The sequence below is a fragment of the Cavia porcellus genome, unplaced genomic scaffold (genome assembly GCF_034190915.1).
Source record: "Cavia porcellus strain 051 isolate PalLab524CR breed Dunkin Hartley unplaced genomic scaffold, mCavPor4.1 scaffold_21, whole genome shotgun sequence".
Taxonomy (NCBI): domain Eukaryota; kingdom Metazoa; phylum Chordata; class Mammalia; order Rodentia; family Caviidae; genus Cavia; species Cavia porcellus.
The window spans coordinates 66,111,572-66,138,635 of record NW_026947504.1 but is presented as its reverse complement, the minus strand read 5'-3'; the positions used below and the strand labels follow the sequence as shown (position 1 = coordinate 66,138,635).

Below are 27,064 nucleotides of genomic sequence, written 5' to 3'. Positions count from 1 at the left end.
TGAATCCCACTTGGTCGTGATATATAATCTTCTTGATGATTTGCTGCTATTTGCCAATATTTTATTGAGAATCTTTGCATCAATGTTCATTAGTGAGACTGGCCTGTCATTTTCCCTTTTGGGTAAGTCTTTCTCTGGTTTTGGTATGAGAGTAATACTTGTTTCTAGGAATAATTTAGGGAGGATTGTTTCCTTTTCAATTTCACTGAAGAGTTTAAGGAGTACTGGCATCTTCTCTAAATTTCTTATAGAATGCAGCTGTGAATCCATCAGGACCTGGGCTTTTCTTTGTTGCTAAGTTTTTAATTACAATTTCCTCTCTTCTATGAGCTTTGGGTTTAACTTGCTTTTCTTTTTCTAGAAGCTTGAGATGAAACATTAGGTTGTTTATTCGTGCTCATTCTGTTTTTTTGATATGACAATTTATTGCTATGTAGCTCCCTCTTAAGATCACTTTCATTGCACCCCACAGATTATAGTATGTTGTTTCTGCATTTTCATTGAATTGTAAGTATTGCTTTATTTTTTCTTTAATTTTATCTGTAGCCCACTGGTTGTTCAGAAAGTTATCATTTCCATGCATTTATGCAGGTTTTGCAATTTCTTTTGCCATTGTTTCAATTTCAGTGCTCTATGGTCAGATATTACGCCTGGGATAATTGCAATATCTTTGCAGTTATTTAAGAATGTTTTATGGGCTAATATACGTTCTATTTTGGAGAATGTCCCATGTGCAGCTGAGGAGAATGTGTATTCTGACGTGGTTGGGTGGAACACTCTGTAAACATCTACTAAGTCCAATTGCTTGCAGGTATGATTCAGTTCTATTATTTCTTTGCTGACTTTTTGTCTAGTTGCTCTATGTCTTTGTGACAATGGGCTGTTAAGGTCCCTTGTTATAACTGTCTTCTTGTGTATTTGGTTTTTCATGTCCATTAGCATCTGTCTTATATAACTGGATGCTCCTGTATTTGGTGCATACGTATTTATAATTATTAGTTCTTCCTCTTGAATTCTCCCACTAACGAGTATCTCTTTTAATCATTTTAGGTTTGAAGTTCACATTGTCTGCAAATAGAATACTTACCCTTGCTTTTTTCTGGGATCCTGTTGCATGGAATACTGTTTTCCATCCTTTGACTTTTAATCTATGAGTTTCCTTTTGGGTCAGATGTGTTTCCTATATACAGCATATTGTGGGATCATGTTTCTTGATCCATTCTGTCAACCTATTTTTTTGTTAGGTGAAGTGAGGCCATTTACATTTATGGGCTCAATACTGATAGGTACTGGCTCGACTTTGCCATGATATGTTCCATTTGTTTGCTTTCTGCTTTCCCCCCTTAATTGTTTGTCCTACTTAGTGGTTTCTTTCTGTTGTTGTTCTGGGAATTGTGGTTGTTTTTATCTCTGTCTAGTATGTCTTTCCATATTCTTTCTAGGTGGCTTGGTGGACATGAATTTTTTCAGTTGTTCTTTGTCAGAAGTATCTTGTTTCTCCATTAAATTTGAATGAAAGTTGTTCTGGGTACATCAGTCTGGATTGAAAGTTGTTTTCTTTCGGGGCTTGAAATACCTCACTCCAAGTTCATCTTGACTTGAGGGTTTGTGGTGAAAAGTTTGCTGTGATTTTAATAGGCTTTCCTTGATTGGTGAGTTGTGTCTTTTCTCTAACAGCTTTTTTTTTTTTTTTTTTTTTTGTCTTTTTTTTATCGGTACCAGGGATCGAACTCACGACTGCCTGCTTGCAAGGCAGGCACTTATGCCGCTGAGCTAAATCCCCAGCCCCTCTCTAACAGCATTTAGTATTCTGTTTTTATGCTGTATGTCTGAGATTTTAATTATTATAAGTCTGGGTGTAGATTTATGTTGGTTGTGACTGACATTCTATATGCCTCATTTATCTGCATATCAGATTTTTCCCCCATGTTTGGGAAATTTTCTGCTATTACTTCTGTGAATATTTTAGTTATGTCATTAGCACTGACTCCTGCATTTTCAGTGATGCCTATTAATCTTATATTGTTGCTCTTGGCATCATCTTGAAGCTGGATTGTCATTCCATGCTGCTTTGTTATTTTTAAAAGTTCTGTCCTTTCATGATCATTAATTGCGATCCTGTCCTCAAGTTCCGAAATCCTATCCTCAGCTGAATTTAAACGGGTTTGCCAGCTTTGAATAGAATTTTTGTTTCTTAGATGTCTGTTTGAGTTTGTTTCATTTCTGCTTGTTTTCTATATTGTTCATTCAAGGTTTCAATCAGTTTCCTTAGGTCTGTGGTCGATTTTGTGACATTTTATACCTGAGAATTTAATGACAAAAGTTTTCATTCTTAGGCTTCGTCAATCATCAAGGTGCACAGCATAGTAAAATGGGCAGTTCAGAGGTCACAGGCAATCCAGGGGTCATGGCCAAGCTGGTGTTGAACTGGATCAAGACTCAGTGCTGTTTCTCAGGCCTCTGTATGGTGCTCTGACCCACATTAGCACATACCACGCACATTCTCTACAATAATCAAATTAAAGGGGAAGTGCAGAAATCCGTATTTGGACCATGAAAAGGAGAGAAGAGAAATAAAACAAAATCTATGCAGGTCCCTCAGTATAAATGCCCCAAACTAGGAAGCTCACCTCTTTGCCAGCTTTTATGAGGTAGTGGAGGAGCAGAAACACAGGGTCCATGGGTGTGGCAAAGTGAAGGAGACCGCCTATGGATTAAAGAACACAGAGAATTGCATGTCTCAGAAAAACAACTTGGCCATTTCATTTACTAATCCTATTCAGAAGCTTCTTCTCACCTATGAGATCTACCCATTCCATAGCATATGCAGGAATATGCTGTTGTACTTTCTCTTAGGTTAACTAGTAGCAAAAAATGCTTTGAAATGCTCTCATTTTCTTTCATATCAGATTCCCTAGTCTAAATGTTTTCAGATTGCTAACTTAATCTTGAGTCTTTCATGATCAACCATTGCTCAAAAGGCAAAATGTGTTCCATGAGATTTTACTCCAAAGAGCTCTGTCATGGTTTATGTCTGTGGCCCCCAGGCCTCATGAGTTTGCATTGTACATTTGTGATGGTTCATTGTGTAGTGGATTGATGGTGTCAGTGCTATACCCATATAGGGGTGGAGCCAGGATGTGATGTACTGGCAGGAAGAAGGTGTGTCTTGCTCTTTCCTGCTTGCTGTTTGCAGTTGTCTGCCTTGGAGCTAAGTAAGTGTGGACTGAAACCTCCAAAAACTGTAAGAAATAAATCTTTCCTTTCCCAACTTGGGCTTCAGGTATTTTGTCTCAGCAACCAGTAAAAAGTAACTAAGACAAGCTCCAAATATCTGTGCGAGGAGGAAAGTGGAGACACTAAAATCAAATTTTAAATTTGCTTTTCATCTTCAGAAATCATTTTTTATAGATCCTCTCTCTTCCCCCACTTCCACTGTAGGGAAGTACAGGTGAATACAAGGCAACCTGCATTAAGTAGCTACAGAAAAATATAATTTTCTGTTGTGACCTTAAACTTCATAGTATGCAGAAAAAGTTAAGGAAGTAATTTTATATTATGACATTTAAATATTTCAAATAAACAAAATTTCATGAAAATAATCTATCTGCAGTTCTCAGCTCATTTTATAGGAATCATCCATTATATGCAAACATTAGGAAAGGTTTCTAGATCTACTGATAATATCCCAGTAACTATTTGTCAAAGTAGCTCTTTCTTTAGGATTAAGTTCAAGAAGAAGACAACAGTGGGGAAAATAGAAAGAAAAGAGATCTTTCCTGTGAACATAAGTTGCTGTACAAATAGTCTATTAAAAAAGAAAAGAAGACCATCCAGAACAGATCTGACTAACAAGTTCTTGCCAGCTTGAACCTGTAGTGCACATCATCAGGCAACCTGAACCACCAGTAGTACATGTACGATTTCCTATCAGGCAGCATGGGACAGTTCCATCAAGTGGTACAAGTGCATACAGGACAGGCACTATGTACAGTCTCATTCTGAATGTGTTAATCACTGCCTTCCAATTCGGGATATTTCTGTTTCTACTAGCTATACCATCTACAAGTATATCATATTTGATGTAGTAACTCTTGTATATTGCCAAATGAATAAGCATAAAAACAACAATAAAGGTAGTAAATACTTTTAATCAATCAGGCTGGACACAAATTTCCATTGCATCTTGGCAGCTGAAAATTTTCCAGTTTCTCTTGCATATAGGTATAGGAGGTAGGGTGTGTGTGTATGTGTGTATGGAGGTATGGAAGTACTATACAAGGGTAATCAAAACTCAATTATTTACATTCAAAAAAGAAACGTATTAAGTAAAAGACCCACTGCCATTCATCTCTCTGAAAATAATTCTCCTTTCAACTACACTTATACTATCTTTCTTGCCACGTTCAGAAGCAGTTCTGGAAGTTCTCTTTTTCATGAGCGTCTTTGTGAGGTATGATTTAAAAAAATGGTGAACGCTGATGCTGAGTGGTATCCAAAAGAAAGGCAGAGTCAAAGAAACACGATAGTGTACCCTCATCCACCTTGCTGTGTGTGTGTGTGTGTGTGTGTGTGTACAGCAAAGTATTGTTAAAATGTTGGCATACTGTAATCTATTTAGAAGCCATATCAGTTTCAAGCAATGTATTAAAAACATGAAGATAATACAATACTGAGAGAAAAATAAAAGACAAGTAATAGGAAGAAGGAAGATGAATCTTTTTCAAATGGGAAGAGGATCAAGACATGGAGGGAGGGGAAAGAAGGGAAAGGGAATGCAAAAAAGAATTGAGATGTGTTTTTTTCTTGTGGGACCAACTTCCCACAAGGAATGCAATCATTATGTAAAATAAATATGTACTGAAAAAATTTAAAAAGAGAAAAAACAATGCAGATTCTCAAAAGAAGGAATTTCTAGCTAGCATAATGTGTCCCTAGGTAAGAAAGTAACCTACCTTCTGCCTGTGTATTAGTGTGTTAGGACACACATCAGAGTCATTAGTTTAAAATATTCTACAATTTCAGTTAGGTGATGACACAGCGTTCAAATGATGTTTGCTTTCTCCTTCGTTAAACTGTGCCCTGCTGCCACTGTTAAGAGAGCTGCACCACCAACCACACTCTAGGCCAGGTTCATGATCATAACCCCAGCTGTGAAGGACACAAAAGCTGAATGGGACTATACATGCTTGTCACTTACCTGACTGAACTGATTCATTTATAAACCAGGAATGGTATTTTTCCTTGAAAACTTTGATTTCAAACAGCTGCTTTAAACACATACTGAACAAGTAAATGGCTCCTTCCCCTGCAAGACAAATCTGGTTTTTATTTCTAAGTTTTCTTATATGCACACACTTGCACACATCAAAAGACTACCCAACAGTTCTGAGGAATATTCCTAATGTGAACATAAACATGCATAGATATACTCTACACAAATTCACTCCAAGGAAAGCTTATGGCTATTACACAGAGATGCTTATTTTTCAGCTCTGTAATCGTCACTGAACTTAAACCAAAAAAGTAAAAAATGTGCAAGTCATTTATCACAGCTGCTACCAAGAGTCTCACTGCATCAGACTGAGGGGAAAAAAATCACTCTAAACTGCCACAACCTAACAGTTCAGCCTGGTGGGGATCTGTCTCGAGGCAGCATGAGGTTGCCTACACAGAGACCAAAAAGGGCCCAAGCCCTCGGTCCCCACAAGCTACCTCAATGAGAAAGCCAAAGACATACTTCACATCATAAGGAAGGGGCACAGCCCCACTCAAGTGGATAGACTTCTCTGTTTCTTTTATTAAAAAGGGGGAGCGAAAATAGAGGGTGCAGTCTATGAGCATGTGCACATTTCACCTCCTTGTCATGAAAAAAAAAATTTTTCACAACTATGGCACACACGTCTAGAATCAAGGTCCCTGAGTTCCAACCTGTCCTCAATGTATACTGGGCATACACCCTTGGGAATATGTCATGGACCTTTTTTGTATCTATGCTTTCTCATCTGTAAAATGGAGCAATATTAGGTCTACCTCATAGGTTTTTTGTAAAGACTGAGAAAACAGAATACATACAAATTTCATAAAACAGCATTTGGCACATACTGTAAAGTGCTCACCAGATGTCAACCTTTGGTTTTCACTTCCAATGTAGCAAATACAAACATTTGCTCCTTGGTTGTTTGTATTTATTTATCTATTTATTTTTAAGCATATATTCTTTCTTTTTTTCTTTTTTTGGTACTGGGGATTGAACTCATAACTTCACACTTGCCAGGCAGGCACTGTGCTGCTTGAGCTATATCCCTGGCCTGTTTATATATATTTAGAGAAAGCAAATTTTAGAAGGCTAACTTTCTTTTGTACCTGCTTTAGAATCTTTACTGCTATCTAAAATTGCTCAAAGAAATATTTCTTAGCTCAATTTAGGCTTCAATTAGTCAACAATACAGTTGACTAATTACATTCAAATTTCTATTTGAGGAGAACACTGGCAGAAGAGAGCATTTTTTCATCCCTCTCTCTATTTATATGCCTCTCCAGCAAGGTGCTGCCTCTCACCCTTCATCTCTTCCACTACTCAGCATCACAGTCACTAGGAGACTGCTGTAACCTGCCAAGTACCAGGCATCTACTCAAAACTGTAAATTAATGGGAAAACAGCTGCACACAGATAGTAACACTAATGTCACTATAACATTTCTGCTTAAAAAATTAGAAGATAAAGCTGAAAGTGCCTTGTCTATACAGTTGATATTGCTTTCTAGTGAAATATGAATCATGGCAATATACAACGCTTCTAACAAAAAACGTCATCCTGTGACATGTACTATTTTTTGGTCATAACAAAACGAGGAAAAGCACAGCTAAAAATGAAATCTAAATCTCCTGAATGTCAAGTCAAAGCCTTGTGTTTTACTGCGGTTGTTTATTTTACTTTATAACGTAAAAGTGGTATTATAAACAGGGCTAATGTTAGAGAACTACTCTAAAAAATGTTGGTTTAAGAAAGCCAAAGAAAATTAATTTGTTTTCAGACAGAATTCAAACATGTTATTTTTTGTTTGTGTGTTTTGCCAACATTTCTAGTGTCTGAAAAGTTCCATGGATTAAAAATTACAAGAAACTTTAAAAATGTTTAGGTCAAATGACTTATCTGGGAAGATTAGTACTGTCACCAGCTTGCTTTTGTCATCTTATAGTGCCATTTTAACTTTAAAAGCTTTTGGAAAGAAGACACAGTGGCAACAAAGTCTATATACAACCACAATGTTTAAAAACATTCAAGTTATCATCACTAGAGGAGGGAAAGCAGGAGTGGAGGGAGAGGAGGAAAGGAAGGGAACTCACCTGAGCATGGATTAACCAGTTTTATAAACATTAGGCCGCTTTTTATCTTCTTTGAAGCATCTTTTAAATATTCTGAAAAGAAACAGTACATTTGTAAAATTAAGAGACATTTGCTTTGTTGCTCATTTTGTTTTCTGTATCCTGTTTTCTTCCTAAAAAAAACTTTAACTCAGTTTATCCTTTATAAGCTATGTGACACGAGTAAAAGTCCAATTTCTCTGTAAGCTGAAGTCAGATTTTAGGTAGGTTCAATTTATTTCCTTGAGAAATGATGAGGTACAAGATTTTAGAGTCAGATGACTTGGGTTGTAATCTTTGTCACTTAGGGCAAGGCTTAGATGATATCACTATAGTTATCTTTTAAAGAATTAAAATAGCTAATTTGTTGAAAGTATTTACCATACTCAAATAGAAATTTCAAATAAATGGTAGCTATTAACACTATTATCATGAAGTAGAAAATTTTAAAACTAATAAATATTTATTGGATATTTAGGTATTTTACCTTTAACTCTTTATTAATCATATCCTTTGCCCATCTTCTAGTGTTTACTTTTTTACTCTTGATATTTTGTTTTGCTACTTTATAAGAAGTCTTCATACAGTAAGGATTTTTTTGTCATACATAAAATATAAAATCATTACATAATTATATAATTTTTTTCATTATGTTTGTTTGAACCCTTTATGTTAGACATTCTCTTCTTCCAAAACATATGAATTACTCATATTTTCTTCAAATATTTCATAATTATATCTGTAACCTATTTGGATTATATCTTGGTATAACATATGGTACAAATGTAACTTTAACTATTTTTTTCAGTGAATTGGTTAACTGTAAAAATACCACCTGCTGAACAACTCATCACTGAAATACAGTATCCTCTTTATGCTCCATTTTAAGATGTAACTATGAGCCTGTCTGTTCTATTTTGATCCTCTAATCTGTATCTATATCAGCACCAGCATCTCAATATTACTATGGCTTTATTTTAGTATCTAGTAAAGAAAGTTTCCTCTTTATGTTTCTTCTACAATATTTGATTGTCAATCCTGTTATCATATACATTAAAGCAGAAAGATCAAGACAATTCTACTGATCAATTCTTCCATATATTTGAGTGGTCCATCCATAGAACTTTTTTAGAGCCCTTCCTGAAAGAAACAAAGGGGCTCTAGTAGAGCACAGCAACAATCAGCAAAACATTACGTTTTAGAGAAGGAAGGGAGCTGTTATTTTACTTTCTCTATTCCCTTCACTCTACTGCAAGCTTATACACTCAAAAGTTGGAGGCATATTAAGAAATTTGCTTACCCATAAATGGTTATAACTTTTTTCTTAAAATTATTGTGACATTAAATACATAAAGAAAAAGAAGACAATTATGAGATGTCTACTTTCAAACAAGATGGATAAACAAGAATTCAATTTATCTTCACTTGAAATAACCCAGAACAAAATGCATGAAACCACTATTCTCAAGACACTGGACACCAAACCATGCAAGACTGTGATTCCTGAGAGCTAGTAAACAAGCCAGGAGAGCCCTAGGACTGCTCTGGCTTATTACCTCAAGAAAGTTTTCAAACTATGGTGCAGGGAAAGAGAAGCTGAGTGATGCCTGGTAGAGTCCCTCAGTTGACACAATGGAACAGATAGTTCTAAAGACACCCAAGTGGCTGCAGTTCCCAAGTTAGTTCACAGGAAACAAGGTTAGAATGCAAGAAAATCCCAGAGACCTACACTGATCTGCACATGCATGTGATGAAGTTACCAAGGTCCACAGAGGATGCATCTGAACAAGGAGGATGCATCTGAACAAAACATTACCTCATCCTTACTCAGGGCTCTGAACTGCGCCTATTACCAGTCTGCATAATTCACAGGGCTGAGGAAGGCGCTCAAAAGGCTTTTCCTGCAGCAACAGGAAACAGGCCTAGGCTAAATAAATGCTGCTCCAGTTTCATGAAAATGATTTTAAAAACTAGACCTAAAAGGATAAGACTCTAAGTAGTTTGTTTTACGCTTCAAGAATATTTATAGGAATAAAATACATTCATCATCCAAAAAGGTAAAATTCATAACACTTAGTATCTAATCAAGAAGACAAACATGGGCCCTTTATGACAAAAAACAAGCTAAATCCAACCTAGACAATGAAGTGACTGCCCGAGACTCTGTCTTTAAAAAAAAAAAAAAGGCAGGGGTGGGGACATCAGGAAGGCCTGAGTTCAATCCCTTATGTCACACACACACACACACACACACACACACACACACACACACACACACACATTGAAAAGACCTAAAGTGAATGTCTGGAGAAAAAAAATACACCAGACAGAAGTACTAGTGGCAGATTAATGAATTTGAAGATACAGTAATGGAAATTCTCTGAAATGAAAATAGAGAAAACTATAGAGTATCAGTGAACTGTGTTACAATGTCAAGCACCCCAATACATGTGTAACTGAAGTTTTCTAAAGAAAGGGAAAAAAACAGAAAAATATTGGATGTATGAAACATTGTTAAATTTGATGGAAACTATAAATCAACATATCTAAGAAGCTGGATATCTCCTAAGTGTGTGTGTGCACTCATGAACTTGAACACACAAAAACTGAACATTGTAATTAACAGTCAAATGCAGGGATAAAAAGAAAAAATTGTAAAAGCAGCCAGAAGAGAGAAAAATACATGTTATGTAGGTGGATCAAAACTAAGAATGATGGGCCGGATATTTAGCTCAACAGCATATGCACCTCCCTTGCAAGTGCAGGGTAGTGAGTTTAATCCCGGTAAAAAAAAAAAAAAAAAAAAAAAAGACAACTAAGAATGATAGCAAATTTCTGAAAACAATGTAAGCAGCAAGACAATGAAGAAACTTCTGCAAAGTACTAAAAGCAAGTGCCATATCCCTGAGAAGCTGAGAAAAAAAGAAGTTGAAAGTAAGTTGTTTTCAGCTACAGAAGAGCAGAAAAGAAATAATCAGCAACATACCCACACTACAAGGAATGCTAATGGAAGTCCTCCAGACTGAAAGCATCTAATACTAGAAGAAAAGATGAATCTAAATGAAGGAACTGGGAACACAGGTAACAGTAATTGCAGGAGTAAAGAAGTAAGTTTCTTTCATTATTGAAATCTCTTTAAGTACTATTGACTTTAAGTATAGCAACTGAGTGTGAAATTTGTCATATATGTACACAGATAATGTATGATCCCAATAGCATGAAAACCAGGAAGGAAGGCATCTAAGGAAACTATTCCTAGTTGTTTATACTATATGCCAAGAGATGTAGTTTCACTGAAAGATAGATGCAATCATTTAAACACGTGTACAATAAACTATAACATAGTTACTTAAACTTAAAACAAAAAAAATTGCTGTCACTAATGAGACAACAAAGAAAAGAATATAAAAAACCACTTTTTAAAAAGTTCACTTTACCCAAAAGTAAACAGAATCAAAGAGGCATAAGGAACTGATGAAAGAAACAGTCAGAAAATAGCAATACAACTGTGTCAATAACCAACGATCTAAACATCCCATATAAATGCAAACTAAAAACCATATATTGTCTATGAGAAACACATTTTACATATAAAGGCAACAGTAGTTACAAAAAGATATACTGTGTTTATCCTGAGAACACTGAACAAAGGAAAGACTAAGAAGCTTTATTAATAACAGACAAAGATCACTGCCCAGGATAAAAACTACCAGGCCACTTACAATGAGGGCTGTGTCAATTTTAAGAGGACATATAATACCCTTGAGTTTGTGCACCAAATACAGAGCTTCACAAACGAATGAAGCAAAAACTGTCTAGACCCATTACTCCACCCCTCAGCCTTGGCTGCTACTGATCTGTAATTCTGCAGTTATGAAAACACTACATAAATAGAATCATGCAGATTCAACTTTAAGACTCTTTTAAAACTTTCCTGTCTGCAAAGGAAGTTTGAAGGATAAAGTTTAGTACTGTTAGAAACGTTTTTACAAAATACTAAGTTCAAGTTTTGCCCCCTCTGCTGTTTCTCACCTTCCCAACATCAAATCATCATATATCTCAAGATCTAGAAAAAAGTGACCTCATTCTCTGCCAGCAATACGCCACTTTATTATACTAAAACATTAACCTTTCAACTTTAATGAATTTAATGAAATCTGATGAATTATTGGTGACTTTTTGTTCTGTTTTTTGAGACAGGGTCTCACTAAGACGTTCAGACTGGCTCTGTCTTCAGTAAGTCTTCCCAGCTAGCCTAGAACTTCTTGGTGATCCTCTTGCCTCAGCTTCTTGAGTGTTAGGGTTACAGTACAGGCATGTACCCACACTTGGCTTGTTCCTTTTCTTTTTTAAGGAAAAGTTCAGATCTAGTGATCCTTACACATTCTACTTCAGATTTTCCCATTCCTCCAGAGTTTAAAATAATTAAAATTCTAAGTGCCAAAAGTCAAAACATGTACTTCTAATAACTGTCCAAGGAAAGTACTGTTTTTATTTTTCCCACAAAGAGAAGTAAATCCAGGGGATTAGCTAAAATCTAAAATGTCAAGGCATAAGAACTTTTCGAATTATTAACTTCAAATAAATACTGACATTAATATGCAACACTGCAAATGTCAGTGTTCTCTGAAATACGCATTCAGAATACACAAATGTAGATAACACTAAAATGTCATCTGGTGGTGGAAAAATAGGCTTTTTACAGACAACTTCCTCTTGGATTGAATCTTTCAACACACACAGGTCCAAGTGAGAGTTTGTGCTCTGGTTGTTTTGCCTCTCTTCACTGAACAATAGCTTTCAGATTCAGTGGCTTCTGTCTACTAATCTTATTCATTTATCAACTGTTGAATAGTAAAAATGGACCTAGCCAAAAAAAAAAAAAAAAATCATCAACAGAGTGAAGATACAACCCACAGAATGGGTAAAATTTTTTGCCAGCTGTCCCTCAGACCTAATAGCTAGGCTATATAAAGAGCTCAGAAAAATCATAGCCCTAAATTTAAAGATCCAATCTAAAACTGGGCACCTAAAATTAACAGACATTTCTCAAATGAGGCAAATAAATACATGGAAAAATGTTCAAGATCACTGGTCATTTGAGAGATGCAAATTAAAACGACACTGAGATTCCATCTCATTCCATAAAGAATGGCTATTAGCAAGAAATCAGTAACAAATGCTGGTGGGACTTGAGGAAAAAGGAACCCTCTCCATTGTTGGTGGTAGTGTAGACTGGTGCAACCACTGCGGAAATCAGAGTGAAGAGTCCTTAAAAAACAAACTAGAGGTCCCATTTGACCTAGTTATTCTTCTAGGTATCTTCCTGAAAGAATTAAAAGTATCACATCACAGCAAAAAAAGCACACCTATGTTTATAATAAGCACAGTTTGTAATACCTAAATCTCAGAAACATCCAAATGCCTATCAACTGATGAATGGATAAAGACGATGTGTTTTTTTTGTATACAATGGAGTACTACACCTTAGCCAACAAGAAGGACAAATTTAAGCCATTTCTAGTTAAATGCATGCACCTTGAGATCATACTTTTTTAAGTGAAATGAATCATAAACACATGTTAAAATACTAAAATACTTCTCTGGTGTAAGAAACTAAAAGTGTAAATAAGGATCAAAATACGTACTAGATATTATCAAATAGACAATGCTCAAATGTCTTCCCGACAGTTACTAGGGAAGGGGGGGAGGGAAAAGGAAAAAAAATGAGCAAAGAGGGAAAAAGATAAAAACAAAGCTTTTGCAAATAAGGAGGAAGGAGGTTGAAGACAGCACAGGGGAATGGGAAAAAAAAGAATTAGGTTATATCATGTAGAGGGGCAAATTCCCTATGATGAATATAATTGTTGTATATATCTAAAACATAGCAATAAAATTAATTTTTAAAAAAAGGACCCAGGCCCTGCACATAAAGCTTAGGGGAAATCATAGAAGAAACAGATTTTAAGTCAAATTGCAGGGAAAAGGCATCTGTAAATAAGGAAAGGATTCAATGAGCTTTCTGGCTAATCCTGACTAGTCCTGACTAGAAAGAGTTAAAGCTTCAAGCCAGAAAGTAATTAATAAGACAAGAAGGGAGGGAGACAGGCAGAGCATAGGGGAAAGCCAGATGCTAAGAAACCAAGGCACCAAGGCAGCCTGCTCTTCCTCACCTAAGTCCAATAAAACACTAAGGAGCACAAGGGGCAGCCGCTTTAAACAACGCTGCTATTTAGTGCAGTACACACACACACATACACCTGTATATCTATATGCATCTATCTATCTATTTATCCATCCATCCATCCATCCATCCATCTACCTATCTATCCACATTCATTTTCACTCTAGGGCCACTCCATTAGCGCACTAGCCCCTTATAATTAACTGCTAACTTGTCCTTGTATGTAAGGTCTCCATAAATGTTAGAGATAAAACCTTGACAGGACAAAAGAAAACCAAATAAAACTCACTTTAAAATATTCATATAGAAAATGGCACAGTGTTTTAGGGATCTTGGAGCCTGAAACCCAATTATGATAGTCCCAGAAACCAGTAAGATTATGACAAATTCTAATGGGGGGGGGTCCTAGTACCCAATTAAAGCAGACAAGAACAAAGGGCCCTTTCGTCCTCTATCTTTCTAAAGCCCTCCTACTCTGATTTACCAGGTTAGCTATCTCTCCCCCACCCCAACTCCAATAATATGTCCAATAAAATGTCCTTTCCTTAAGGTTTTATTTTTATTGATATGGAGTTTATGATTCCTGGCACTGCACACTCTGATGAAGGCACTGGTCTTTGTTCCTTGGATGCAACTAAATTATAACACAAATTTAAACTACAAATGTAACAACCACTAAAAAGAAGAAATACATATAATATGAAACCCTATGATACAAGATGTAACAGATGAGGTGGTCTGTCCAGCCTTCATTTCCTAAGTTCTCAAAGAGTCAAGGAATGAGGCACTTGTCTCACCAACTAAAACTTCAGCTCCTGTACTCAATCTAGCCCACAAAACGGGGAATTTTTAAAAAACAGAAACATCATTACACGTATTAATAGGGTAAAATGAGACTCTTGACACATTCATACAATGCCTGATAATACCATCTCAAACATATCTCTCCCAGTTACTGTGTTCTGAAACAGTAAATGACTGCTAACTGCCCTGGCGCTACAGAACATTAGAACTTCTTTCTTTCACATAATTGTAATTTTTTACCACACTAACCACCAGTGTCTGATAACAATTCTATTCTCTATTCCCGCAGTCCTGGGAATTGAACCCAGAGCCTCCACGTTGAGTGATGCTACCAGCTGCCCACCTCCCTTTCTTGAGACAGGGTCTCAGTAAACTGTCCAGGCTGGGCTCCAACATGGCAGTCCTCTTGCCCCAGTCCCCCAGAGAGCTGAAATACAGGTGTGTACCACCACACCTGACTCTATTCTACCTCTACATCAACTTTTTCTTAACTTCTACATGAATGACAATATGTACCAAATGATTTCCAACCAAAGTGTCCAAGAGCACATGCTATGGCATGCCCCCAACCCTCAGGCACTTTTTTTTTTTTTTTTTTGTCTTTTTCGTTTTTATTGGTACCAGGGATCAAACTCAGGACCGCACACTTGCAAGGAAGGCGCTTATGCCACTGAGCTAAATCCCCAGCCCCTTACCCTCAGGCACTTTAAGTTTCTACCTTAGCTCTTTATTTACTGTCTTTCCAGGGTCTCAAAGTCAGTGAGCGGTAAGAGACTAAGGCTGTCTCAGCTTTTCCTGGGCATATCCACAGCCCTACATATATACATCCCTCTAATTCCTAAGAATAAGTCAGAGTTTTCCAAAGCCCCTCATGGACACCTTGTTTCTCAAATCTTCCCTTTCAAAGTTTTGGCCAGGTTATTATTTGCCCAACTGATACTACCCTCTCTGAAGCTATAATGTCAAATGATCTCCATTGATTCTTTTGACAAACACCCTGGGGATCGGTCTCTTCCTGAACTGCAAGCTCTGAGCGCCAAGTCAGGTCAAATAACAGCAATGCCCTGTAAATGGGATTTTTCCAGAGAATGTGCAGCAGGTCAAATAGGGACAATGGTCTGAGAAAGGGACTTTGTCAGACTTTTCAAATTAGGTCTGTCCTGTCTTAGCAGTGGTAAGACTGTTGGTTTTTACAAGGACCAACTTTTCAAGACTGCTAGTTTTCAAGGCTACTGCAGAACTGAGTGAAGGGAGATGAAATAGTTTAAGTTACAGTGCCACAAACCCTGCTGTTCTTAATGAGATGCAGGAGCTTTTCCTGAAATAAACACTCTTTAGACTGCTGGAAGCTACTGATTGATCTCAAGAGTTCTAAAAAAGATGATTTTGACTAACTTTGCCAGTTTTTATTGGTTTTATGGAAAGACAGATTTTTCTCTCACTGTAGTTTGAAAGCCTATTATGAAAGAAAAAAACTATATTACTAAAAATTTTCCAATAAGCTCCTCAATCTGTAACTGGTATTAGATACACAAAATTACTTGTTACTATTAAAAACTGTTTTAACATTAAGAAATTTTAATTGATATTTGGAAAACCCAGGGTCATCCCATGGATTAACTCCTTACCCATGAAGTTTAGAAGCTCCTTTTAAAAACAAAATAAAGGGGTTGGGGATTTAGCTCAGCAGCATAAGGGCCTGCCCTTGCAAGCTTGTGATCGTGAGTTCAATCCCTGGTACTGGTAAAACAAAACAAAACAAACTTTTACTCTCCTGCACCCAACATAGGTGAAAAATAGCTAAATGAATGACAGAAAACAAGAACCAGAAAAACAAGAGAGAGGAACTATTTCTAATTGATGCCTATTTTTTCATCATAGAATGAACAACCGAGACAAGCAGGTCCATTTCCAACCCTAACTAACTCCTTTTCTTACTTAGCAGTATGGCCCTGGACAAGATACTCAACTTCTTTGTGCTTCAACTGTTTAAATTATTAAGTGGGCATACTAATTATTAGTTCACAGGTTTTGTGTTGAAATGAAATGTATGTGAAACTGCTATGAACATGTAATAAATGCTCAATTAAGAATCAATTTCCCTTCCTTCAGCTATATGGAGAAACCAAGAATATGCAGAAAATAAAAGGCCAAATGTGTGAACCTGTAATCCCAGTATTCAAGAACTGCCAGCCTGGGCTACATAAAGTAAGTACAAGCCCAGCCTGAGCTACACAGCAGGACCCTGTATCAACAACAAAACAAAACAAAGCAAAGCAAAACAAAACAAAATAAAACAAATATATATTTGTCACAATATATATGTGCCACAAATTCCAAGCAGAGTTACTAGGACAAATAATTAGCCTTCCTAGAAAAGATTAAAATAGAACTAGCACATCTTAAAAACCCAGGACACAAAGTTATTTTTGTACCCAAAAAAAACCAATAGTGTATAGTAAAAAAATATCTGGGAGTGTTCCTTGTAAATGGAATACACTTAGTAAAGACGCATGTATTCAATTTTTAAAAAGTTCGATAAGATATGGTAAAATCAAGTTTTGATATTTAAAGTCAAACTTCAGTTATACAGAAAATTTATTCATGTTCAACACCTTTTTCCAAAACTTCACAGAAAAACAGGACTTCAAGGCTGTATTTTTCAAAGAGCAAGCTTTACACTTTTTCCTTTTGACTCTTCTCTTACATAAAAGATCACATGTCATACTGGATAATCGAGTATTTTGGCAAAAACAGAAAAATTCAGGCAAATCAGAATCAGGTTATTAGATAGGAGAGAAAGGGTCACCTTTGTGCCATGTGCTTTTATGAGCTAGAAGCAGTGACATTTGTTCAAGATCCTGTCTAATTTTTTAAACATAAAAGCTAAGCTCTGAGAAACACACACCTACACTACATGGAAAAAAAAAAGGACAGACATCAAAGTTCCTTCCATTCACTCTATTTTTAGATACCATAATCAAGGCTATTCAGGATTCTTAGAAAGATCTAATAAAGAAAAAAAAAATGCATGCTTATATAATACAGTGCCCTAAATATGCTTCAGTTCATTTTCTTTAGTCTTCCCCCACAGGAATATATTCAACCCCTCTGGTTCCCTCCTGCCTCCTGCCAGACAGACCTCCTTGTTAACACTTTTCTAGGAGATAAACACAATGCATGTTAAACAAATCAGTGTAATTTTTAAGTCCCTTGCAATTTCCAGGAATGCTAATTTCAGTAATAATTATATGTTTTCTCTCCCAAGATGATAGCATGACCAGCAAAGAGTTAGGGGTCACATTCCTGGCTTTGAAGCTCTTCGTTTCTTTAAACATTATAGGAAGTAAATCAAGAAAGCAAGAGGTATACTCAAGAAAAACAGATTCCAGTGATGGGTTCTTCTAAGTATAACTTTTTTTTGAAGCTTTCATGAAAAAAAAAAACCCTTAAAACTTGTCTTCTTCATGACCATGAAAAATAGTGTTTCCTTTTCCTATCTCTGAGGACTGTCCCTACAACAGCCACGTTTCTAGGATTGGCCTGGACCCTGGAAACGTTGATGAAAAATCTCTGGTTCATGACTAGCTCAGAGTAACAAAGACCAGCAACAGACAGAAAGAAGTCTGAGTTTTAAAAGTTACTCTTAAAACAGTGGGAGGAAGATGGGTAAATGAAAAGTAAATGGGTCTAAAACTGAGATTAAAAGACACCATACAGGAGTTTAAATACAACGGAATACAGTGGGACCATCACTGCGAAGAGGCATGGGAATCAGCTGTGGTGGGAGGGACCCTGGCCAGTTACCGGCCTACCTGTTTGCAGGGATGGACAATGAACTCGGAATCAGAGATCCTCACTCCATGTTAGCTAACAGCACCCCTAGAAAACATAACTTTTCTAGGAATCTCCAAACAAAAGCTCAGAAGCCCACTTTTCAGAGCCTGAGAAAGGCTGTGTTCTGAAGTGGAAGGACAACATGCCCTCCACTGACTAATGGAGACTTAAGAGAAAACACGCTGGGCTTCATCCCTGCTCTGGGCAGACATTAGGTGAAGAACACACATCTGTATAAAATGCTAATGACATGAGCAACCATGATGATATAAGCAGGTGGTTGAAGAAGTATCACTAAATTGACATCAACAGGACGAGAAACCCAGGGGGAAAGTTTCTGCAAGGAAATGACCTTGAGCTGGGTTTCGATGGTAAGTAAAGAAGGTTTTTTTTTCCTGTTTTCTTTCTTTTTCAGTACTGGGACTGAACTCAAGGTCTCACGCATGCTGGGAAATCGGCCAGGTAGAAAAGGAGAAGAGCAGACGGAGTTCCAGGCTGAGAAGAAGCCATAGGCATACAAAGAAAGAGAAGCTAGTTTTGAGCAAATGGCGTGGCTTTATGGAAAATAAAATTACATGGCACCTTGAAGAAAGATAAAATTTGAACAGAAGTAGAAAGAGAGGAAAAAGCCTACGTGAGCAAAGCCTCTGTAGTAAGAAACCAAAGGTGAGCTATTCTTTCACAAAGCATTTAAAGAATACACAGGTCCAGCCAAGAGCGTGAGGTCAGAGAGAGCTTAAGGCATGACCATGAACAATAACTGCATGAGACCAAACTGGTCTCCCCACTGCAGAGGTGAGGAATAGGGGCTTTGCCATAGGAAGCAACTGCCCAATGATGGAGAGCTAATAAACAGCAGGACTTTAGCTTTCAGGTGTCATATTACAGCCAGGTTTTAGAGAACACTGACAGAGCTATTTATTTTTTAACACCACAGTTACGGCTTGGAAGATATACCAGAATCCATCCATCTCCTATTTTGCTATCCAAATTAAAAATTGTGAGTGCAGCTTACTTTTCTTTCATGAGTTTTTGTTCGTTTTATTTCTGCCTTGAAAGATAATTATGTGAGCGTCACAAGGTCTTACTCTAGGTGTCTCAAGATCAGGCTTAGAAAAGAGCCTTATGATACCAACGGACAACTGACTGGGTTCATCCTTTCAAAACGTGCTCAGATAGCCAGGGAGCAGCTCCAGTGGCCTTCTGATAAAGGTTAGCCACGACCCATCAAAAAATATTTTCTAAAGACAAAGCAAGACTTAGGATTCTTGTGAAGAAGACCTTAAAAATGCTCCATGCTGGGTAACTAAGAAGCTGGCTGCATCCCTATTACCTGCAGGAGCCTCGGAGTCAATGGCATCTCTCTAAAAAAGCTCTGCTGAATCACTCAGAGGCCCTCAAGTCTGCCAGCTTGGCCAGGTTCTCCATCACGTGCTGGGTGAAGGCCAGCTTCCCCACTTCTGAAAACGCCTCCCACAAGGCATATTTCTAAATACACACATCACAAAATTGACAAAGGACAAAATTCCTGCCTCAACTTTTCTTCTGAGATTAACCCCAAGCTCACCCTTCCATAAAAGAGGGAAAAAGTTGTTTTTTGAGTTTTAGGTCACTGAAAAGCCATGAGCTCCATGGTAGTTCTTCCTTAGGCACACACTTTACACTTTTACTTTTATTTCCCTTCCAAACAGCATGTTTCTTGTAGACTTACAAAAAGCTATTAGACTATGGTCAGAAGTAACATTAATATAAATTTTTTTCCTTCACTAAAAATTACTTTTTCTTTTAAATTTTTAAAAAATCTTTTATTTTTTCTTAAATTTTTGTACTTAAAAGATAATAAAATCCACCAAATCAAAACAGAACAAAGCCAATCAAAACCAACCAGCAAAACTGGTGCAGAACTTCAAAGCAGGATACTAGGAAAACAACAGTAGCTAACATATTTTGTTATCTTCACAATAGTTGTCCATTCCATCCGGTATAGCAAAATCAAACCAAAAAAACCCAAAACAAACAAAACCAGAATAAAACAAATTAAAATAGAACACTGAATAAAGCAAAGCAATTAATCAGGACAAAACAAAATAGTGAGAATAATAGTGGATTTCAAAGACAAGACAGAAGGAAATTCTCCATATTTGCTATATTACATACTATCATCCTCCCAATAGATGCTCAGACAGCTGGACCCAGGCCTGCACAATCAACTAAACAATACAAGTATAGTTGTTTTTTGTACCTGACTTGCTATCAACTCAGCCTGCCCTCCAAACCAGCTGGTTGTTTAGGGATGAGAGGGTACGTGGGTTCATTCTCAGCATGCGCCCGCCTGCCCATAGGCTCCCAGGAGGAGCTATTTGACTTTTTTTTTTCCTGGACTGCCGCATGGCTTGCATGGCTTACCAGAAAGCCTAGCTAGTTGGCTTCCTTTTAAAATCCTTTAATGAGATGATACTTCTAAAGCATGAACCCATCTAATGCTGTAACTTCTGTCTTTGCTTTTCATTTGGAGAGGCAATGTGCACATCATGACTCATGATCATCATGTCCCACCTAAAAAGCTGTTACTAGTCTTGAAATGTCTAATGTAGGCAGGCTTAAGGTCCTTATCTGGGAAAAACATACCCCTAAGAAACTGGCCATCATTCATCATTTGTGAGGAAAAAAACAATAAATATACCCTTTCATAAAATATATTTTATCATGTGGTTCCATAAAAAAGGAGGGGGATAACCTTATTGCAAAACATGTCTATAAAGTTTGAAAAGAAGTCCAGTTTTTAATAAGGAGTTGATTAAGAGCTATATTAATCAGTCTACAGGTGGATAGATATAATGGTCCTTCAATAATTTGTTCTTTTTTCCTTTTCTTCACACAACGTCAAGATTTCCCAACATTTCTGGGAAAATACTCCCACTAATGGTTCAGTCCCAAAAATCAAGACACATGAGTCTTCTATCCTACATTCTATGTGTTCCTAGCTGACCCTCACATCGGGTCCATTCCAGTTTTAGAACTGACAACTGTACAAAACTTGGATTAGAGAAAAATATTTTAAAATGACTAAAATGTTTACTTTTAGGGCAGCAAAGAGAAATGGAAACTTCTAGCATATTCCAAAAAGTAAAGATGCTAATGGTCTCTTGCAGTAACCAACACATCAAATAGCCCAGGCCATTTTAGAGAAACATTTCAGTCCATTCCAAACAGAAAAGAATGCTTACCTTACTGAAATGGGAAGCCATTCTGTCTCCACCTGCCTATGAAAATGAATGCCTCAGAAGCAACCTTTCCAAGTTCCAGCTTTTGTTTATCTAGGATATTCAGCTTCTCCAAGCAAAATTGCAAACTAGAGGCAAAGTGAACTAAATCTCACTTTTAAATATATCTTTCATAACACAACATAATGTTGCGGTGTACAATGTGAAAATAATATGAATTAAAGGTACCACTATGTGGCTTAGGTGGGTATGCACTGTCTCATGCATACATTTTTTTAAAATTCTTTCACCTGTTGGATAATGTACGCACTATTCAGCAAAGAGTGAATTCTCCAGATCCCAGAAGTTTCCTAAAACTGAGTACAGACTGCTTCCACCAAACACACTTCAACACTTTTATATAATCTATTTTCTTTATTAAAGGCTCATCTCACTGCAGTTGTGGTGCACACTCAGCTAACAGTATAGAGTCTTCTGCTCTTGAATGGACAACTACCTGGCCTTAAGTTCTCATTTGTTGTGAAAACAGCATACACCGTGAAGGCAGGCCTCATTTTCTGACTTTCACGCACTTCCTGATTATGTAAACTCTGGCCCTCCATGAAAAAAGTGCTAATTCTAAGGCCTGTACTTCAATCTAACCCTCAGAGGTTTGGTCCTCCCTGCCCCTGTTCCAGAGAGAGATCTCCAGGTTGGCTATAGCAGAATTTGGGGGCCTTGTTAGAAATGCACATTCCCAGGCTCCAGCCCAGGACACACTAACTTTGAATCTGTGGTCCCCCTTGTAGATGACTGATGCCTCAAGTTTAAAAACCACAGTACTAGCCATCAAACCATGTATGTACCTTCAGAGACTGCAGGTGGCACTAAAGTCCAGCTAGACACAGTGAAGGAAGGAATCCTCAGCTTTAACTGTTACAGAACTCTTGCCTAACCACATAGTTAGGCTGCTCATTCTACCCAAGGTTTAAAAGGTGACAGAATGTGTCAGCTTTGATTAGGAACTGGGCTGAACTTTTTCTCACCACTCCAGTACACATAATGAACCTACAATTTTCAGGATGCATTCAATATTAATTCCTTTGAGGGTTTTGTGTTTCATACAATTAATACACAAACATGCTTTTAAGAATAAAGATATCACTATTGATTAAAGAGAAAATAAAAAACTCAAATGATCATCAGCTAATGTATATATATGAATAACAATGCATTTGATCCCAAAGAATAATCAAGAGTTCCCACTCTGAAAATCTAATTGAACTGATTTGACAAAAAAGGTTGCTTTGTTTTGTTTTGTAATGAAAAGCATATAATACAGCTAGCCCTTTGCTACTCTTCCAAAATCCTGAATTTGCATTAGCTGCTTTACCACCTAAACATTCTGGTGGTAGATGTGGAGCAACTAGAACTCTCATGCACTATTGGTGGGAATGCACAGTAATTGGTACAACCACTTTAGAAAATCATGTAGTGGTAGTTACTAAAGTTAAATATACAAACAGGACCAGCCCGTTCATGTCCTACTCCATTCCCTTGAGAAATGAGCGCTTGAGTCATCAAAAGCTTCAAACAAAAAATACAGAACTGTAACTCAAGTGACCAATCCGAAACAATTCAATGCCATCCTCAGGAGAGGAGAGAAAACACTATGGATATTCAAACAATGAACTGAAAGCAACAATGAAAATACAACCGATCAATAATCAAATCACTACTTCACAAAACATAGACCAGTCCAACAGATAAGATGCTAACTGAAACAATCCAGACACAGGGGTCTCCGAACAGGCAAAACAGGCCGAACAGAGGTCAGCAGAGCAACAATTTCACTCTGGAGATCTAGAGGAAGTATGAGGAACTGCAAGGAAGTTCTACTTCTTGACTCTGACACAATATGTGAAAAGCTGAATGAGCTACACACTTAAAATCCATTTTTTCATGCATATGTAACTTCTTACAAAAAGAGGGTGCTAAGCAAGTATGCAAAATATTGAGATTGTCATGCAAAATTTTTGAATTAATATTACAAAAATCTGGAACACCAAATAAACTATGGATCAGAATATAAATTATATATCAGAGTATTCAGCATTTTCTGGATTAAAGCTCAAAGCTAAATACAATAAGCTGGGTGTTTCTCTTCTTTTCAGTGTCACAGTCAGATGTATCATCTATAAAATGGCCCGCCATCTGGCTTGCACACACCTAGCCCTTAACAGCACCACTCAGGTGGCACTGACTGTCCACTGTCCCACCCGGTCTGTCTGTCTCCCCGCACGCCCTGGACCGGTGGGTACCACCCACCAGGAGGCGGAAGGCCTGGCTTTGGCATCCTGCGGACATTATCTTCCAGGGCTTTGGACCAGCCTTGGTCTAAGCGCCACTCCTATGTATCGGCACTCATGCCTTGCCAGTGCAGGCTGGTCCCAGGGCGGGGGCCATGTTAACTCAGAGCGGTCTCCGCAGCCATTTAGGGTCTACAGGGTCCTTGGTGCTGATCCAGTAGCATCTCTGATACTGGAAGCGCTGCCGAAAGGGGGACAAAACTCTGTGGGCTCCCCCAGCGCACCCGACACCCTAGCGGGTCAGAGCCGGACCCTTCCCGCGCTTCCGGGTTTGGATCCGCAGCCTGGCTAGACACGTGACCAGACGCGAGTCCGGCGGCGGAGCGCGAGCAGGCCCAGGGCCGCGGCCGGTGCAGCGCTGTGCGTGGAGCCCCCGGCGCCGTCCCTCCCGCAGCTACGCTCTCGCGGCCTGCCCGGCGGCCATGTCTACCTGGAAGCAGGAACACGTGCTGCCGAGCGCACTCGCCGTCCGCGCCCCCCGCGCCCGCGGCCATGCTGCCCTCCTGCTTGGGCTGCGCGCGGCGCCAGGCTCCCGGCCTCCGGGGCTCCGCGCGGCGCAGGGCCAAGATGGCGCGGCCGGGCTGTTCCGGGTGGCGCGGCGCGCTGGGACCTGGCTGGGAGGGGGCGCTCTCGGAGCGCAGTCAGTTTTGTTTCCGGGACCAGCCCGCGCTGGGGTAACGGTTTTAAATTTAGCGCCAGGCGGAGTCCCTGGTTTGCCCGCGCGGCGCCGTTGGCGGGGGCAGGGACTCGGCCACCCCCCTGCGCCTCCAGGCCGTGGTGGATGCTCGCCGTGCGCCCCTGGGTGGGTCCCCGTGAGGTGGTGGCGGGTCGTGGCGTCGGTATGGCGCTTGGCCGGACACCCCGGCGCCCCTGCGAAGCGGTGGCGTGGCGCGGGCCCCTGGGATGTTAGCCCGGGAGGACGGAGGTCGCCCACAGCCGTCCGTGGACCGGACTGGCAAACTCCCCTGACCCAGGGCCTGGCAAAGCACACAGCTGTCACATCGGACACTAAATCGTGTGTTGTATCTGGATCTATCCCAGCCATCGGTTACACGAAGCATTGGAGTTAAGGTCATACAGTGCGGGTCGTGGGCATAATGCCTCCTACTGTAGAACTCAGATTAGGTTTGATCTTTGTCATGAAAAGAGATACAAAATTTGGGGCCCAAAATAGGAATTTATTATTTTGGACAGCTCTGTTATGAGTTTAAAATTGACGCATTTGAAAAGTGATATTTACAAAGTTAGAGTCATGAACTTTGGGGAAACGAGTTAAACTTTTAAGAGTAAACATTTTATTGAAAATGTTTCATAATTTTTTAAAAAAGAAAAACTGCATTTATACTTTAAAATATCTCTCCCCTGCCTCCAATTCCCAACACTTATTACTTGTCTGTTTTTCAGGAATTTCCACATGCAAAAGTTTATGTATGTTGTGTTTTGCACAAGTGGTAGAATAGTAATACACTTTTCTGAGTGTTTCTAATTTTTTTGATCATGAAGATAGTTGAACTCTGCAGCTCTCTATCTGTCTCAGCCTTTTGAAAACATTTTAAACTTAGGTTGTGTCTCTAATGGGGTGAAATTGATATGGGGAATGAAAGTCTTGACCTATTATGTCCAGTTAAGAGTTGCTGTTCTCTAAAATTGAAGAGTGAAATTTTGGAACAACGGAGGTTAAAAGTGGAATATATTTATTTAGAGAAAGAAAGCTTTTGTATAAGACAGAAGGGGTCCTGAGTGGGTTGCCAAAAACTTGTCTTTTTATGGGACTTTTTAGAGTAAAATGAGGTTAGATGGGTCAAAGGTTGGAAAAAGTGGGAACTTGCAAGGTGGGCGTAAGGCAGGACAGAACTGTGGTTAACCAATAAGATTAATTGCTCAGGTAAAATTGATTAAATTAGGAGCAAATGAGGAAGCAAGTCACATAGTAAGAGGTAGTGCTTAACAGCAGGGACTCTTCCTGGAGGAGGGTGGGATGCAGACTTTGACTTCCTCAGGGTGATAGAGAACTATTTGGACTGTCAATCCTTATGGTATGGTTGTAGTTGCTTTGCCTTTTGCCTTGAGATCTGGCCTACAGCAGGAGGTGATTGTCTCCTCCAAGGCTGCAAGGTATCTGAACTTCACTGGCTCCTTTGAGGGCCTAACCCTGTCTGACTGCCTATAATATTTCTAACTAACTCAGCTGCCTATAGCAAAATGAACGCTGTTTAAATTGACCTCAGAACACAGAAGTGGAGAGGAGACCTTTCTAGCTGAGGAGGAGCACCCCAGTGCCTAGCCTGAGGCAGGCAGCAGATTGGTACTGCTCTGAGTGTCCCCTTTCTCAACATTGTACTCGGATAAAAGCTATGGTGTGTAATCCAAATCTCCAGGCATACCACAGTGGTTACTAACAGCTACAAGAAACATGTTTCCTACAGTTCCCTTGCACTGTCTTGCGTAGATATTACCATTTACAACTCAAAAATTATTTTCTAACATTTTCCAGAAATGATTTATTTAATTCTTCAGAAACTATTTTATATGTACACCATATAACAATGTCTAATCTATCTTCTGAAGAGAAGATACACAGGCACTATGGACTTCATTAGGTGCAAAAGCAGCCTCTTACATGTTGGAACATTTCAGACAGGGAATATTTATTGGTTATGTTCCAAGTACATATTCCTCTTGCCTTAGCAAGCCAACTCTGCAGTTTATTCACTAGACTGGGTAGCTCCAGAAAAGAAAAAAAAAGTCGATAAGTACGTGGATTTTGTTACTTTTCTCTCTTAGTTTTGTTGTAAAACACCCAATCCCAAGAGTTATCTATATGTCTGTTCCATGTTGGATACATAAATTCAACAGAAGCACATGTTTTGCTGATTTTTCCCCCCTAGGTGGATTCCTAGGAATTAGTGCAAGTTTTTAACTGTTGTCTCATAGAGCAGAATTGATATAGGGGAATGAAACTCCTGACCTACTATATGTCCAGTACGAGTTTGTGTTCTCTAAAATGGAAGAATGAATTTCAGGAACAATGGAGGTTAACAGTGGAATATATTTTATTGAGAGAAAGAAAGCTTCTGTCTGCGAGACAGAAAAGGTCCCAAGCGGGTTGCCAAAGATTCTGTATTTTCTCTGGATTTTTATTGAGTAAAATCATGAGGTGAGGTGGGTCTAAAGTTGGGGAAAACTGGGAACTCGCAAGGCAGATGGACATGAGATGGGACAGAACTAGTTGTTCAGATAAAATTGACCAAAACAGGGACAAATGGGGAAGTGAGTTATATAGCAAACAAGGGAACATT

The 27,064-nt window shown here is 38.5% G+C and overlaps 1 protein-coding gene across 8 annotated transcripts in view; it reads right to left on the bottom strand.

Annotated features, from left to right (window-relative positions):
* Positions 1 to 24,398, bottom strand: part of Rnaseh2b (ribonuclease H2 subunit B) — a 67,641-nt gene extending 43,243 nt beyond the window's left edge. For 3 of the 8 annotated variants that reach the window (XM_063232811.1, XM_063232813.1, XM_063232814.1), the window contains exons 1-4: positions 24,196 to 24,372; positions 7,351 to 7,422; positions 5,201 to 5,308; positions 2,631 to 2,707 (exon numbers count right to left, since the gene is read on the bottom strand). In XM_063232811.1, the coding sequence (XP_063088881.1) occupies positions 2,631 to 2,707; positions 5,201 to 5,308; positions 7,351 to 7,422; positions 24,196 to 24,259 (321 nt within the window). In that variant the 5' untranslated portion in view covers positions 24,260 to 24,372. Of the gene's footprint in view, positions 1 to 2,630; positions 2,708 to 5,200; positions 5,309 to 7,350; positions 7,423 to 23,724; positions 24,037 to 24,195 lie in introns of those variants that run through there. The other 5 variants (XM_013141152.3, XM_013141149.3, XM_003477328.5 and 2 more) reach the window with 3 other exon arrangements.
* Between the last annotated feature and the right edge of the window lie 2,666 nt (positions 24,399 to 27,064).